The sequence below is a fragment of the Falco cherrug genome, chromosome 10 (assembly GCF_023634085.1).
Source record: "Falco cherrug isolate bFalChe1 chromosome 10, bFalChe1.pri, whole genome shotgun sequence".
Lineage (NCBI taxonomy): Eukaryota > Metazoa > Chordata > Aves > Falconiformes > Falconidae > Falco > Falco cherrug.
Window position 1 is genome coordinate 7,480,720 of NC_073706.1, and position 16,877 is coordinate 7,497,596.

At 48.4% G+C, this 16,877-nt stretch overlaps 1 protein-coding gene across 1 annotated transcript; it reads left to right on the forward strand.

Annotated features, from left to right (window-relative positions):
* Window positions 1–3,863: 3,863 nt before the first annotated feature.
* LOC114015020 (somatomedin-B and thrombospondin type-1 domain-containing protein-like) lies at window positions 3,864–16,612 on the forward strand. Its single transcript, XM_055722690.1, has 5 exons — window positions 3,864–4,365; window positions 7,670–7,864; window positions 8,805–8,883; window positions 10,690–10,866; window positions 15,665–16,612. Exons 1-5 carry the CDS (start codon window positions 4,137–4,139, stop codon window positions 15,780–15,782), a joined length of 798 nt encoding a protein of 265 aa, XP_055578665.1. The 5' UTR covers window positions 3,864–4,136; the 3' UTR covers window positions 15,783–16,612.
* Window positions 16,613–16,877: the final 265 nt, after the last annotated feature.

Sequence of the window (16,877 nt, forward strand, 5' to 3'; positions counted from 1 at the left end):
TAAGTGCTTGAAACAAACAGTGAAACCTCAGGTGAATGACTTCAATGGAATAGCCAGGCAGGGTAAATTGTGGGAGACAGCCAGGTGTGTCTTGCATGTGTTCCCTCCTTTTCCTGAGCTGTGGACATTTTTTTTTTTTTTCCTGCCACACAGAGGGAAGGATCTAGGATGGGAAAACATTCAGCCAACTACAGCAACAGGTAGGTGCCATGAACACAAAACCACAGCATTTGCTTTGGCCTTGGAGTGAGGCCAGTTTACCCCTGTTCTGCCTGATTAATCAGGCACAAGAGTAAGGGACCGTTTGGAAGGGAGAGTTGTTAAGAATAACGTGGGGCAGTTCAGTCTCTCTTTGGATTGATGTTGATGGTCCTCTCCTGCTGCATTTTGTCTCCAGTTCAAGCAGGCATGGTGTGGCATAAGAGCAAATGCTGCTGCTCAGCCAGAGCAGCAGCCTTAGAGGAGCAAGAGGAAATGTAGGGCTTGTGTTTGAATATAAATACTGCTGAAAATGAAACAGCTTGTTTCAGAGGATGCTGAGGAACCATTTCATGAAGGGGGTTATCCCCCAAAACAGGATGATGGAATTAGGAGGAAAGGGATAGAAGGTTTTTACCTAACTTTAGGTAAATAAAGGAGCTCAGCTTCCAAAGGGTGGAGGGGTGACAAGAGCTGGCATTCGGTGTTGATTTGTACAAGTGCTGTCTGTGCTTAGAGCAAAGTCCCTGATTATCAACTATCCCAGAAGGTCTCAGCCTCTTGCTGGGTTTCTTGGTTATGGAGTTTTGCTGCTTCTATCGGATTAGTTAGTTGTAGGAAGCTTGATCATTTGCCCCAGCTTTTCTTTGAAAACATTTAAGTTTCTGAGGGTTTCTCTGCTTCCCTGCTGCTATTTAAAAGCTGAGAACAAAGTTGCTGTGTGGAACTGAAATTCCTCCTGTGCTTCTCTATGCCCTGCAGGACATAGTCTGTTTAGGACCACATGTGCTAAAACTCACCAGCAAAGCCTGGAAAAGTATGCCCTTGCACGCTCTGGGTGTGAGATAGGAAAAGCAGCAGATCACAACAGAGACTGCTACAGAAACTGATTTTCAAGTTAGTACCTGTTCACAGCAGCAAAAGTGTAGGTGGAAATACTGACCTTTGCCTCCTTTTGGATGAGTATTGTTGCAATTGCTGTTGATTTGCGTCATGTTCTGGAAAGCTTGTGTGAACTGGTGGTGATTCTTGCTGAAATATAAGGAAGAAGCAGAGCATCCCTGTGATAGCCTTGGAGAATGGTTTGTATGAGGTGGCAGCCAGCTCTCCTGTGGCCTTCACATATCTGTAGAAATCAGCTCCAAGAAATCAGATCATGCGGTTGGCTACTTTCCTTCTATGCTTTTACATACTTGGCTGTGACAATGGAAAGTAAAATCAAACACTCTAAACCAGAACCTTTTTTTTTTTTTTTTTTTGGTCCTGCAGACTGATAGCTCTGCTAGTTTCCTTATTGCTGGAATGCACAGGAATCCCAAATCCTGCACAAAGGACATAAAATGTAAGGGGCTGTATAAACACAGAACAAAGAAAATACTGCTGTCCTAATGTGTTTGTAATGTATGTCTAAATTATCAGGTGATAGGGACATAAAGGCAAATGGCTGAATGCTTGGAAATAGGGTAAATCCTATTTAAAAACCTGGTAAATCCTATCCAGGCTAGATTATCTTTTTTTTTTTTTTTTTTGGGGTGGTGGTGGTGAAGTTATGGCAAAATAAAGTTTAAGAAGGGGTCGGTATTGGACAGCATTCCACAGATGGGTGGATCAGCCTGTGGTGCAGGCATGGACACTGATTAACTACCCAGAGTGAAAGTAAGAGTAAGCTTCCCTTTGTCCTTTGGAAGGGACTTTCCATCTGCAACATCCTCCTGCCCCTCAGAGTTAATGAAGGGAGCAGGAGGGCGTCTGGGAACTGGGTCAGTGGCAGCTCCAGCACAGTGCAGCTTAATTAAGCAAAGGAAAATGAGTGAGAGGGCAGGAACCCCATGTGGTCAGCCAGGAAAGCGGTTGAGTTTGAACAAGCAGATAAAAGCTGCATTTCCACCTGCCCTGGTGAGCTGCCTCTTGATGTTCCCCATAGGTTGGAAGACAGAGTTTCCACTGGCAAGGTCAGCGCTGCAAGCTGTTCTCCTCCTGAACCTCTCCTTGTAAGATGGACTAGCCACATTTCCTTTCTGTAAAGCACACTCACTTGGCTCCAATATCCCTTAGAGGGCTAACGGTCTTGACAACTCTCTTGCAAGAAATCTGTTGCTGGGCTGATGTGGTCCAGCATGGCTTAAGCCACGTTTTCCTTGGCTTCTTTAACATTACCATCTTCAGAGCCTGTCAGGGAACAAATAGAAACAAACCCTAACACCCCCTCCCCCCCCCCGTCCCCAGCCGCCCCGGGGCTTATGTCAAACCAGAATGAGGGAGAATTTCTGCTTTCAGACTGGGAATGTGAGATGAGCAACAAAGTTTGCTCCCAAGAACTTGTGTGGGGGTGGATTGAATATAAACCTCCTGAGATGTCTGAACCCAGATCCAATTTTCCTAAAAGCGCAGGGTCAGTCAAATTTGCAGTCGTTATGTGGATGCGTTGCTTTCTGAGGCTAATTTTCATTCAGTCAGTTCTCTATGCCTCATTAATGTGAAGGTGTTCCTCCTACCTCCACTATTGTTGGCGGGGGGGGGGGGGGGGGGGGGGCACGACTCGGAGCATGGCAGCATCAGTGCTGGAAACAAACACCTGGGAAGCGCTCTCTGTTACTGCCCCTCAGTTAATTGCGCAAGAGCCTCTGGTTTGTGTTGACTAATTAGCTGAGTAATGCAATCTCCTTTTGAATGTTCTTCCTGTTCTAGATCAAGAATGAGACATACATTGATTAAGTTACCTACCTGTGGTCACATAGCGAGTGACTCATTGGCAGAGGCAGGAATTAACACCTGGTATCATTAAATTCCTGCTTCCTAGCCCCCATGGCCTCTTGTATGTAGTGCTCTTCTCTTTCCTCTCCTGGCCTTTTTGCCTCTTGCCCACTACAGGGTTTGTTACACGTGTGACTTCCAAGGTGACAGTATCTGACCACTGCCAAGAAAATGAGACATTTTGCTATGGTTTTGACATACAAAGAAGCTAAAGTTCCTTTTATTTCTGATCTTTTGGGAGTGTTTTACCATGTTATCCCTGAGCTGATGCGCTGGCCCCGGTCTCCTCTGCTCCCATGCCTCCAGCACTGAACATGACAAAGGTGTTAGCCTGTCCTCTAACATTATTTTCTGTTTTTCTAGAAGCATCTTTGCTGCAGTCTCCCTGAAGTGGGAACGCTCTGCCCATACCCACTGTTAGTACAACAGTAATCGGTTGCAAAAGAACCAGTGGGTGGGTCCTGTAAATCCCAGCTCAGTATTCAGCAAAGTATAACATCTGTCGCGATCAATATTTTAGAGCAAGCCTGTTTGATAAAAACTTACAGTAAAGCCTTTAGCTTCCTCCTGAATAGCTAAATAATTCACGCCAGTGGCTCTAATCGCTTTAAGCTTCTTGCATTTGGAAGTAAGCAGCAAATTCAGGGTAATTCTGCAGGGAGGCAGCATAGCCAGCTGGAGCGTGTTTCTTGCAGGCTGCTGTGCTGGGAATGGAGTACCTTCAGGTTTGTGGTGGCTCCTGGGGTGTGCTGGAGTGCAGTCCGGCCCCAGATGGGCGCTTTGATCAGTACGTTTCGATGATGATCTGGCTGGTAAGCGCTGGCCGTCAGACATGCGTGTCCGAACTCTGCCCAGAGGGTCAGGGCAGAGGCACCGCACGGGAGCGCCCGGAGAACACGGGGGCTGGTGCGGGGCGGCTGCACGGCGCGCCCCGGGGCCGCGGTCCCCCCGGGCGAGGCGAGGCGAGGCGGGGGGGGCCCGCCCGCTGCGGGGCCGCCGGTGGCACCGAAGGGCTCCGGGCCGAGGCGGCCGCCCGGGTTGGCGGCACCGGGGCTCCGCCCGGCCCGCCCCGCCGCCTTCCCCCCTGCCGGGCGCGGGGAGGCGGGTCGGCTCCTGCCCCCTCCGCGCCTTGGCGGCCGGGCCGGGCCGCGGGCAGCGCCGCTGGCTGAGGGCGCCGCGCCGCCATGGCGGGCCGCCCCCCCTGGGCCGCGCTGCTGGCGCTGCTGGTGCTGCCGGTCCTGCCCCGCCGCGCCGCCGCCGGCTGTGCCGCCCGCGGGCTGTGCTGCCCGGGCCGCGACCAGGCCTGCCGCAGCGCCGGCTGGCGGCCCGACGGCTCCCGCGGGCCCTGCTTCTGCGACCAGGCGTGCGCCCGCACCCTCGACTGCTGCCACGACTACGCCCGGGCCTGCCCAGGTGAGCGGCCGGCGGGGCTCGGCCCCGCTGCCCCCCGCGCAGGCAGCTGCCCGGGCGGGAGGCGCCGCTGGGCGCCTGGGGACGCGGGAGGGGGCGGCCGGCCGGAGGGATGCTGCGGGCACGGTGGTCCCCGCTGAGGCTGTGGCTCCCGGGGGTGCTGGGGTCCCCTGGAGCAGATCGCTGGCGGGACGCGTCGGGATGCTGCGTGCTTGGACAGGAAAGCGAAGTGGGACTGAGTCAGAATCCCCCGATCCCTTTCCCTCTTGTGGGTTGAATGAGTATGGATGGGATCAGTTCTGCGGCACCTGTTAGTCCGTGCTTCCCGGCAGAAGGCACCGACAGCTCCAGCATTGGATCTGGTGGCAGCCTCGACCACAGTGCCTGTGTGGCCGTGTGCCGGGTCCCAGGCAGCGCTGCCCTCCCAGGGGCACAGCAGCACTCCCTTCCTCCCTCCATCCATCCATCCCTCCACCCATCCATAAATGTCTTCTGCTAAAGTGCGGATGTGAATTGAGGAGGTAAGTGATTTTAGTGAGTGGTGCAATCTCGGATTCCTTTCCCACAAACAGCACCTTCAAAAAGTCTTACCCGCTCACATCATGTCATTTTTTTGAAACCTGCATGGCTGTGCCTTCGCAGCAGAGTTTTGCTCTAGGCAGATGGGCCTGCATTCCCGTGATTCAATTGCCCTTTTCCTTTCAAGTAAGAGCTGGAAAAAAGGGGGGAAATAAATTAATTCCAAAGTGATTTAAACAAGCCACGTCAGTGAATGAGGACAGGCTGGTGGGTCTGCGGACCAGCAACTCCTAAGTGCAGCGGAGAGCAGCAAGCATCAAAGTGTTGCCCATGGGATCCCGTAAACCTGGCTCACCTCTGGCTTGGGGCAGGGCACCCCAGGTCTGTGGGGAGGGTGCAGCTCGGCTGTCCTGCCGTTGGGGCTGGATGCCCCCGTGCCTTTGGTGCCTGTTCTGCACACGGCTGGGCTGTTGGGTGCTCCTGCAGTCCCGCTGAGTCTGTGTCCCGCTGCCCTCAGCAGTCAGGGATAACTGGGATGGATGGGAACCCCTTGTGTCTATTCCTCACATGACAGAAGAGTAATAAGGAGAGTGTTTGCAGCCCTTGTTAGGCATTGTGAGGGGGTGGAAGGGAGCGGTGACTGCCCCTCGCTGCGCTGGGCACCTTTGCAGCCGTGCAGGTGTCCCAGGGCTGCCCTCGCTGCCAGCCCGGGGCACTGGGCTGCCTCTCCCAGCCCGGTGCCATCCTGTGGCTCGCTAGAGGAATAACAGCATCGGCGAGAAAGCTGGTTTTGTGGAGGATGAGGTATTTCTGCATTATTTCCTGTGATTCATTTGCGGTGGATGTAAGGGACCCGGTTCTACTTTGACTAGTATTGCCTTGGCAGCCTGGCCTTTTTTTCTTCCTCCCACCGCTGAAGAGCTGCTTTATCAAACTGAATTGTAAAGCAAAATATTAAGGCAAAGGCATTAACATCTGACAGCAGACAAAACTGAAGAGAGCAGAATATTCTGAGTAAATCAGATGCACAAAATGATAATAACGTTGGGAAGCCTACGATCCAATGCACAGACTTTTTTATGGTGCCATTGCTGCATAGATGAAAAGTCTCGATCACTTAGATAATTGATTTAACGCCTGATCTTTGAATAGGTTTAAAAAGCTGTTTGTGGTGACTTTAGACAAAGAAGAAAAGCAATAGCATTTAAAAGATCTTCCTGAAGTTTTGAAAGATAAGGGCAGTTTCAAATGAGGTTAATGCAGTGATCGGGGTGTCCTGATTTTGGTTAAACCAGGACAAGGGCTTATCTGTGTTTGGTGGGAGAATAAACTGAAGTATCAATGCTCAGAAAGGCTGGGATTCGCAGCAGCATTTAGCAGTTCATATCCCAGTGAAATCACTGGGACTCAGGCTTTTGAATGCCTTTCAAATTGGGGTGCAAATGCCTGTTACTGTAAGGTGCTGAGCATAGTGGCTCTTCGCGGATTTGAATGGGCTCATAGAATCGTTTAGGTTGGAAAAGACCTTTAAGGTCATCAAGACCATTGTCTAAACAAAACCTTGCCCTGGTTTAACCGAGCACTTCCAAGTCCGTCATTCAACCGTATCTGCATCTTTAAATTGATGTCCTTAGAAAGGCTGGTGTGGTGTCTTGTCACACAGTGGCTCAGCTCAGTCACAAGATACAGAAATGCAAGGAGAGGGACTGTAGCCAACTGAGAATATGTAAGGCAAAAAATAATATATGATAATATATGAGTCTAGGCTGACCTGCAAGTGTTTTTCTCCGAAGGTATTGTTCTTGATGGTGAGGTTGTGTTGGTTAAGTACAACTGATCAAATATGTCATGGGCTATGGCTCCAGTTGCCTTTGGGAGAGACCAGCAGGTGAATGCTCTTGTGCTTGAGTGATTCCTGTGTTATTCCTGATAGCTCTCCCCAAAGGTTCAATCCTATGAAACTCAACTATGGGCATGCTCATGGAGAAGAGATCACGAAGGGGATATGTGACACAGGGAGTGGTGCCAGTGTGTTCCAGACTGAGCGAATGGGATGTTGAATGCTGAAGGCAGGCATTTCTTTAGCTGCATTGGAGGTCAAAGCTTAGGAGTTTAGCACCGTGGCTACTATGTGAGAGCAAGTAGGGATGCTCAATGCTGAGAAGATTTTTGAAGCACTACATAGTGCAGGTTTCCAAAATTTAAAGTCATGAGTCACATCCTCAGACTATTTTGGGACTGGTTCCAACACGTAGAAAGTGGAAGCCATTGTATTTCATTTTAGTTCTTGAACTTAACTCCAGCCTGCCATGCTGTGGTCCAGACTCCGTGGCTGGTCATCATGTGCTGTGTGACATCTCACAAGAGAAGTTGGTAAGATTTCAGGCCTTATCTGCATGAAGGGTCTACAACACCCTCCCTTTTCTCCTGCTCTTTATCCTGCTCTTCCCCTACCATGCAATTTGACCTTGTCTAATTTTAAAACTTTTCTCAGTTCATCCAGTGCAGGTCCCAGTTTGCAGGGGAGGGTTGCAGCAGTATAGGAGATAGAAATAATAGAAAAAAACCAGAAATAGGTGACTGGCCCCATGTAGACTGCTCTGGATGGCTGGAGCAGGTAATTTCCTGGGAGCAGAGCTACTGGGAACTGCTGAACAGAACTGTGGGACAAGCGTGAAATAAGGAAGGTTGTACTGAGCTTTGTCAGAAAATGTCTTTTCTAGAGAAGGCACATCACTGACATAACTTCTGTAACCTTCTATGTCCCTGTTTGTTACCCTACCTCCAGTTATCCCCTGTGTCGTGTCTCAGTGGAGCGTCTGGAGTGGCTGCGTGGAGCCTTGCAAGACCACGTATCGTGTTCGGAGGAGGCACATCATCCAGGAGCCCAGGAACGGAGGAGAGGCATGCCCTCCTCTGGAGGAGAGGGCTGGCTGTGTGGAGTACTGGTCTCAGCAAGGAACAGAGTGCAAACAGTCCCTGAGTAAGTCCACTGAAAATGTAAGTGGCTGGATACACGAGGAGAGGACCCGTGTTTGAGGCAGCAGAGCTGATCTTTCTTTACTGTACTTGAAAAGAGTTGCTTTCAGACACCAGCATGTTTGCTGTGGACCTGTCTGGTGTAACTGAGAACTGTGCTCTTCACGCAGGGGCTTAGAGATATCCTTTCCTGGACAGTATTTGAAAGCAATGCCTGCTGTGGGCTGAGATCTGCTGTATTTCAAAAGTGAAATACTACAGGCCAGTTGTGATCTCGCTTATACAAGTGTAAATGTCTGGCAATTTTGATAGAGTTGGTAGATTTATGCCTGTTTAAAACTTCTGTAAGTGAGTGTTAAGCAGGATTTTTTTCTTTTTAATATTTTTTATTTTATGAGTCATCTGCAAAAAGTCATGAAGGAGCAATACCCATCAAAGGCAAGGTATGCCTTCTCTGCACTGGAGCAGAGTGCATGCAGAGGAGACCTCCATCTATTTCTGGAGAAAGAGCCTGATTTCAGTTTGTTCAAGTCAACTTTTCATGATGTACCTTAAATGATTTTTAGAAGAGCTGCTTGTCATTTTTACTGGTATTTTGGGGTCAAAATCGGTCCAGTCTGGATGTTGGCTACAACTGACTTTTTCAAACCTGTTGAGAGTTGTTAAGTGAATATTGCCTCCCCACTCTGTCTTTTGGGTCTGCCTGGTAAGTAGGCTTACTCTGCTTAGGTGGAAAACTGGCAACAGGACAGTTTCTCTTTTTAGTGAAATGGTTGATGGTCACAGATAATGTGAAAATACAAAGTTAGAATTGTTTTTGTCTCCTCCTGAAGATAAAAGCATATGACATTAAAGGCCTATCTTTACTGTTTTGCAGATGTTAACAGCCTTAGTGCATTATTGCCACTTATGCTATGTGTACTCTTTCCCTTTGGTATACGCAGTCCCAGCATTAATAACAACAGGAGGGTTTGGAAAAGCGAGGAAAAGAAGAGCTGCAGCTGATGGCAATGAAAGAGCAGGGTAAGTTGGAGGCTCAGCACAGGCGCTCAGTCACACTCCACCTTCAGTGTCTCACTGGTTGCAGTTTTGGGCCCAGCTTTTTGCCCATCAGAATCAGCGTTTCCCAGCAGAAGGGTGGCTCTTTTCTAGAGCAGGGTGCTGCTCTCCCATCAGCGACAGCAGTAACTGCAGTGCATCTGAAAGCTGTGGGTCTGCCTTGATATAAGGCCAGTACAAGACTGAAATTCAGCTCTTTGTTGATGGCATCGCTGCTGTTTAAGGTTGTGTGATCAAAAATCCGAAGACCATTCATTCAGCACTTCCCAGTGTAGAATCTGGTGCAGTCTGGACTTTTTTTACATAAATGGGGTAAATTCCCAGGGGACAGGGTTTGCTATCTTGCTGCATGGGAAGAACATCTTTCCCCCTTTTCAGCCCTTTCTTGGCTGTAACACTGCCTGTTTTCCTCTGCAGCACTGTTGCACCGCACAGGTACAGGCAGGGTTGTGCAGAAAGCTCTGTTGCATGTTGTCTTCTGAGACACAGCCATCTCTGTGTGTGTGCTGCTCTGCCTTCGGGCTGGTGCCTCAGACACAGGGGAGCTGGTATCAGCCTTCCCACTCCCCTTCTTTCCCAGCTGGGACCATGGCTAGCAGTGACACAGTGCTGATGGGAAAGGTTACCTTCCACTCTGTAACCCCTCATACACAGCTTTGCAAGCTCGTTATTCCCCAGGGGTTCTTGCTGCAGTCCCTAGTGTTTTGCCTGTTTCTTGTTGAGATCTGCTGTTCCTGTAAACACTGTGTGGAGTTTCCCAAAGCTGCTCTTCCAGTGTGATGCAGCCATGCACTTGTTGATTTATTTCCCCAAATGCTGTTGCACATGTAAGTATTTCCATAGTGTGTGAGTGCATCCATCCCCCTCACTTTCGTGTCTGAAGGAAAGAGCATCTGTTCACCCTGAGCCTTCCTTGGACTCCTCATTAGTTGAGCCTTCTCCCTGTAAAATTAAAAAATGTGAACACAGCTCTATTGCACACATATTTATCCTTGCTCTTTCCCTCAGGTAAGACAAGGAAGCAAATAGCTCACATGGTTCAGTGTGCTGCTTGAAGGTGTTTGGAAATCCCCGTAATGACGGATACAGACCAGTCTAGGCTAGAACCCAATCCTCTGCTGTGTTTCTAGATGGTTACTGAACTTCCTTGGTTTTCCCCTCCAAACAAGGCCAGTTCCTTTGGGCTTTCCTCTCGGGTCTGGTTAAAATCAGAAGCAAAGCAAAGTCTGAGCAGGGCAGAAGTGCTGTGTCAATCTGGTAGTCATCCCACTGAGATATGACAACCCCACTGTGTCACTTAGGAGGGGGATCATCACATCATCGTGTACAGACTGATTCTTAGTTCCTGTTGCAAGCTGCTCTGCAAAACCCGTTATAAGTAAGTGAGAGTAGATGATAAAGTGTGGTTCAGCAAGTGGATACCAGACTTGCACTCAGAAGACCTGTCTGTTGGTGGGGTTTTTTTTTGCTTTAGTCAAATGCTTGACCAATCTGCATCTCTATTTGTAAAAAAAGATGCCAGTAATACCTGATATTTTTTGATATGTCAGTTGAAAACACCAGCAGAGTAGTTTTCTTCCCTATTTAACCTTGTTGAAGTGCAGGTACACCCCATGTTCTGGTTTTTATGACCTTGGGTGTGGGATTTTTTTGTTTGTTTGTTTTCTGAATTAGTGTCCTGGGGTCATTCAGTTTAGTCTGTCTCTTCTAGTCCCATGGAGGGCTCTAATCTCGTTACTGAGCTAACCTGCTTGGTTGTTTTGATTGCAGGTACTGTGTTGAATTCCAGCTTGTGGCCATCACGCCGGGCTGCTTGCACAGCCACCACTCATACACTCACTGGATGCAGTATCTCAGGGAGGGCCACACTGTCTGTGTGGAATGTCAGCACCCAGCTTTAGACTCCAGAAGCCTACATTGTTATGGGGATGGCAGTGGAAGCAAAAAGTAAGAGTTTTAGCTTTTGTTTTCCTGTTGAATTTTTCATTTTTCTCCCTTGATCTGCTTGTCCCAGTTTCATAATGCACTGCGTGCAGCTCTCTGGAGCACTCTACATATATTAACTGGTCTTTGTTGCATACCATGAGTTTCTTGCAGATACAAAATAACCTGGGGAAGCTCATGTATTAAACCAGTGACAGAGCCAGGACTGAAGTGTGGCAGTACCTGCAGTTAGCCTGCTAAATCTCATTGACTTTTAAGTGGCACAGTTGTGGAGGTTTTTTGTTTTAAAGACACTCTAGCAATGCTTCTAAGGTTAATGGTCCTGTCTGATGTCAAACAAAACCAAATCTGTTTCTGATTTTTAAGCACTGGGGATTATGTTTCTACAAGTGACCCTTTGTGAGTGTTTCTGGTGAGTGGCAGCTGGCTTAGGGACTTGGTGTGTGTAAGTGTGCTGGCACTTGAGGTTGGATGGAAGTACTGTTAAATCTTTGCACTTTCAGCATCCTTTCCCTGGAAAGCTGAAGAAGCTTTGGGGTGACTGATGGGGACCACCCAGGTTGTACAAATTGAGCAGACTCCAGCAAAGAGGAAGGGAATGGCTTGAAGCTGCAGAACACATCTGTGGCAGAGCCAGAAACAGAGGAATCCTGGCTCCCGAGCTCTGCTGTGGTCACTGGAGGGACAGCTTCTGCACTGCTTTTATGCTCATACTCTTAGCCCCATTGTTAGTTTGTTAAAGGCATCCTCTGAAACCGGTTGGCAGCCCTGCCTGTCCATCAGTGCTGGGCAGGGATATTTTAAAATCTTATATAAATGTTGAAATAAGCATGTTCATTTGAATTAGAAACTCTAAATTAGCATTGTCAGACCTGAAGCACACAATGTGTTGCACTACCAAGACTGCCAATAACGGCCTTTTTTAGGCAGGGTTTTTCTCAGGCTTTTTTGTAAGAGGAAGTCGTCTTCTCATGCCTCTTCCTTCCCTGCCTGGGCTTGTTATGTACAAAGGTTCCAAAAGCTTTTAGATAAAGAAGAAAAAAATCACAGTTGGTTTGGCCAGGAGTAGCTCTTGCCTGTGTTCAAGATGTAACTGATTATAAAAGCTTACAATAATGTTATTTTACTAAAACCCTGGAGCCAGACAGGAACATCAGATTAAGCAAAATAAAAATATGTTCAGGAATTCATTTCCTCATTGGGCTGCGAAAAGAGGCGAGCATTTTCATTTGCTTGACCTGGTGAACAGCACTGAGTGGAAGCACAGAAAATGGCACTGTGTCCTTTAGGATTGGTGATCTGGTTGTCAGGTAGCTGGTAGGCTGAAGGCTGGAGAGGGGTAACGATAATGGAGCTGGGGTGAACGGTGACTGGTTCACTGAAGTCAGCACTCAGCCCTCACCTCAGCAGATGGTTTAAATCCATCCCAATTGAGCAGAGCCTAGAAATTGTTCCCAGAGTCTTGCTGGGGGTCTGTAAGCTGAACTGGTGGGACCCTTGCACTGCAGGCATGTGAGAGCCAGCAGGAAAGCCAACTTCTAACACCGCCAGCTTTTACCCCTCCGGCGTTGCTGCCTGTAATGTCAAATGAGGTCATGTCTGTGGCGTTTTCTAGGCAGGTATGAGCTCTCTGTGTGTGCCAGGCTGAGGTACTGTGTGTGTTCACTTGGTTTCATTGCCAGGGTGGTAACATAGACTTGAAGGAGTGGCAGAGGTGGCCTGAGCAGTGGACAAAGCTGCCCTCTACAAAAGGCAATGGAGATGCACTTTAAGCCTCCTTGAACCAGCAGCGCTGGGCAGCTGTGTCAGCGCTGGGCAGCAGGATGTGTGACTGGCAGGTGGAACATGAATGATGTCTCTGGTCTGCAGCTTCCTCATCGTGCGTGCGTGCGTGCGTGCGTGTGTCTGTGTGTCTGTGTGTCTGTGTGTCTGTGTGTCTGTGTGTGTGTGTGTGTGTGTGCGCGTGTGCGTGTGCGTGTGTGTGAAGCCTCCCTTATATTCCGCATGGATCTTTTAGGTAACTCTCCTGTATCCCCCAGATAGGACACCTCCAGAACATGGTCTGGTGATCTTTATCACTGTATGTCCTTACAGTGGTGAGTCAAGGAGATTGTTGGCCAGGGCTGGGTATTTTGCTTGATTTTCTTGATATCAACATCTCAAGCGCAACTATTTGCTATAGGTATTCTTTATACGAACAGAGCTATCCTCTAATTTGTTTCAAGAAAGAATATACTTTTTTTACGAGGTTGCATGGAGGAAAAAACTGACCTCTGATCTCTGAGAAGATACTGGGTTGTTGGTGGGGACAGCCATTGAGTGGGATGAGGGAAATGTCTGTGAAAAGGCTTCTGCCTTCTGTTAAAGTGGCCATATCTGAGTGTGCACTTTGCAGGGGAGCAGTGCTCTGAGGGGATCGCGTGGTGAGCTCCTCAGGCTGGGAGTCGCTGGCTAGATGTGGAAGGCGTAAATGCGATGCTTGTAAAGAAAGGTGGAAGGAGATGGGAAAGCAACTGTTTCCCTGAGAGGGAGGATGGTGGGAGGCCAAAGCTGATGCCAGAGCCTAGGATGCGGCGAGTGTTGTTTGCCTAGATCTGTTCACAAGTCTCTTGGCTGTATGCTCGGTTCACGCTCATTTTGACTTCTTGCTGGTGTAACTCTGCCAGGACATGGGGACAGTTTGCGGTAACCACAGAGCGCTGGTTGTGCCGGCTGACCTGTGCCGTGGTGGGCTGGCCCGGGGCTCTGGGGCTGCTGGCTGAGGCTGTGTGGGGAAGCATGCACAGCTGCTGCCGTCGCACCCACGCGTGCCTGCACTGTGCTTCTCACCCTGTCAGCTCGGCAGCTTGTGCCAACATTAGTTCCCTGAGATATTGTTCCAAGAGTGACTCTCAGGAAGGAAAACATCTGACAGAGTTTAAAATAAACTCAGCAGTGCTGGTATATTTTGATGAGTATTTCCTAATTATCTTCTTCTGTCTAAGTGGGGTCTGGCTTATAAATGCTTCAGGTTGAAGAGAGATGCTGGTTATCTGTGCCTTCCACCTGTCTCCCACTCTGTAGAAGATGCTGGTTCATTTTAACCTCTGTTATGCAAGCTGAGGAGGTTTTCCAAAGTCCTTGATTTTCGGCCAGACCTGTGGCCATCAGGTGAGGATAGCTAGGATAATCTAGCTTGCATTGGCTTCTTTCTTCTGGAAGGTTATGAGATAAACAAGGCAAAGCATTGAGCCAGGAAATTGATCTGTTAATTTTGGGTCATCTTCTGAAAGATCTACAAATAAAGCACAGGCTTGACATCTGTGAAATTGTTGCTCAGCCTGTGTCTAGGAGGATCAGCTGGTTTTCATCATCTGGAGCAAGATGTGGCAGTTGTAGCACATGAATGTCCAGACTGCAACAGTCTGGGGCCATGCTCGTGGGATGGAGGGAGAGAGGAAGGGTGGACTTGATTTATGGCAAAGTCAGTATTTGCCTTCCTCATCAGCAAGATGAGAGTAAGCAGGTTTAGCGTATATGTTTAAGGAGTAAAGCCTTTTAAAGGTAAAGCTGCAGCCCAGAGTTCTGAAGGGTATGGGACTGCTCTGTGCACAGCCGGCCTGATCTGGGATCTGAATCCCCCCTGTGCAGATTCTGGAATTTTGAAATGACCCCAAGCCAAAAGAAAAATACAATGAGCCTTTTCCAACCATGCGTGATGCATAAAACTGTGCTCTGGAGCATGATATCTCATTAAACCAAGGTCAGGGTTATGTTTGTGGAGCTGGAGCAATCCAGTTTCCAGAAAACTATAAAACAAGCAGAACTTAGAGGTCTGTTGGGCTATTCTGTGGGCAGCTGTCTGCACAGGGCAAGAGTTGATCCAGTTGTGCTTCTCTGAAGGTCAGGGCTGGGACATACTGACGTGAGAAGTTCCCTTAGACCAACAAATGCTAAAATGTGGGAAGGAGCACGGCGCTATAGCAAAACTTAAGTTTCTGTGGCCGTTAGGCCAGCACTGCTTGGGAAAAATGGCCCGCGGACCTGCTTGGTTGTTTTAACAGGATATTTCTCTGTTCAGTTCTGGTCAACGTATTGATGGACCTGGGAGAAAAAGTGGTTTTTGTCCTCTACTTAAGAGGCCTGTGAGTAACCTTGTCCCAACACTTGTGGGTCTGGTACCTCCAGCTATTTGCCAGCCAGAAGCTGTGTTGGCGTGTAGCTCTTAGCAAGGCAGAAAAGCTTAGGCAAGCGTTCCACTACTGTGGTTACCCAGAGATGCTCCTGTCTCTGCACCTGCTCACACAGACACGTGCTGTGTGTTGCGTGCTAGGTACTTATCCAGCACCTTGGTGGCTATGGGTGGCAATAGAGCTCTGCCTGCTGAGGGGGAGCATGGTGTTATAAAGAAAAATGGAGAAAGGGGTGTAACCTGTCGGGTAACTTTGTAACCTGTCAGGTTTTTCACTAGAGGAGTTATGGGGATGTGGGTGTGCTTTGTGAATTGTTGCATGCAGTGCTGGGCACCTCGAGGGAATATTCCTGTGAATCCTTTTGGACTTAACATCTACAGTATGTGCTACTCTGGGTTCTTCTAGTCCAGTGTGCCTGCCTGACTGGGGCTTTACTTGGCACTATTGTAATCCTATGGGGGTCACTGTGGTTGCTGCTTCCTTACAGCAGTAGAAAGGCAGAATTGGATCCATGGAGTGAAAATGGATGTTAGCAAACTAAATGGGATTTACGGGGTGATTTAAGCCCTCGTTGCCCTGCAGCGGCGGTGCAGCACATTAACTTTCTTCCTCTTATGATTATGTTTCAGGAATCAGCTGTTGCACTGGCAGGCGGTAGGGAACCCTCGATGCAGGGGAACCTGGAAGAGAATTCGCCAGCTAGACACTTGCTCCTGCCCTTCTGTTCACAGCTTCTTGTTCATCTAACTTCTGACAGTCCCAGCGAGCGAGTGCTGTGATGGCTGGCACCAGCGTGTGGCAGCAGTCGGAACCACAACCAAAGCAATGACTTCATGTCAGAGGCTGTGCCACTTACTTTCAAGAGGTTGCTCTCTGTACTGGGGCATCCTGAATCCTCTCTGTCTGTGTGTACTCCTCGATTTCCAAAGAAATCAGGGTGGCTGTCAAGTGCCAGTTTCTTTCTGCCCTTCTATCCCTGAGAGGGGCCTGTCTGACCCTGATGACTTCTTGCAAATTCCCCCTTTCTTGAGAGGAACAAGAATTCACCAGATAAGGAATTGGACAAAAAAGGCCATATGAACCCAGGTTTAATTGTTATTTTTCTAAAGTCTCAATGAAGAATCAACAACACAAAATAAATTAACTCAAGTGCCTGCTTTTCATAGCAATGGCACTTCTTCATGGATGCTTCCTGCTTATGCTTATATATCTTCCCCTTGTTTTCAATCTCCCTGGTCTCACCATTTCATATTGATCCTCAGTCTTACAGAGGGTTGATTTTGTGCTGCTGAGACAACAGCAAAACATAGAAATGAGCCTGTTCAAATCTGTGAGAATAGAAGGTACCAGGGATAAATTAGCTCTTGGACTTCAGGTTTCAAGGAGCATCTCTGAGTTGCTCCAAAATGCAGTGCTCTCCTGGGGCTCTAAATAGGAAGTCATCCCAGCTGTACCAGGAGGGCTATCTTATAGCTTTGTATTTTTGACTGGAAAATATTTGAAATATTTTCTTTAAATTCTTCTGATTTATATTCATATTTTTCTATAAATGAAAATAAAGGAGACTGGAGACATTCTTCCAGTGTGTATCTATTTGATTAACCTGTGTAGTGCCGTCTCTTTAGTGCGTGAACCTGCCTAATTTGTTCCAGCCGATCCCGCTGTTGACTCCTCTGCTCTAGCAGGTAAGACTGGAGGAAACGTCGCTGCTATCCAGTTCCAGAATTAGTCAGGATTTACAGGTGTAAGTCCAGCACCACGACCTGCCACTATGCAGAAGTGGATGTGATGTTTCTTTTAATATACACATGCTTCTGGATCTGCTTAAAGAAAATTACAGAA

Coding starts and splice junctions, on each gene's coding strand:
- LOC114015020 (XM_055722690.1), top strand. CDS start 4,137: ATGGCGGGCCGCCCCCCCTGGGCCGCGCTGCTGGCGCTGCTGGTGCTG. Junction 4,366..7,669: donor CTACGCCCGGGCCTGCCCAG/GTGAGCGGCCGG, acceptor CCCTACCTCCAG/TTATCCCCTGTGTCGTGTCT. Junction 7,865..8,804: donor AGAGTGCAAACAGTCCCTGA/GTAAGTCCACTG, acceptor TGGTATACGCAG/TCCCAGCATTAATAACAACA.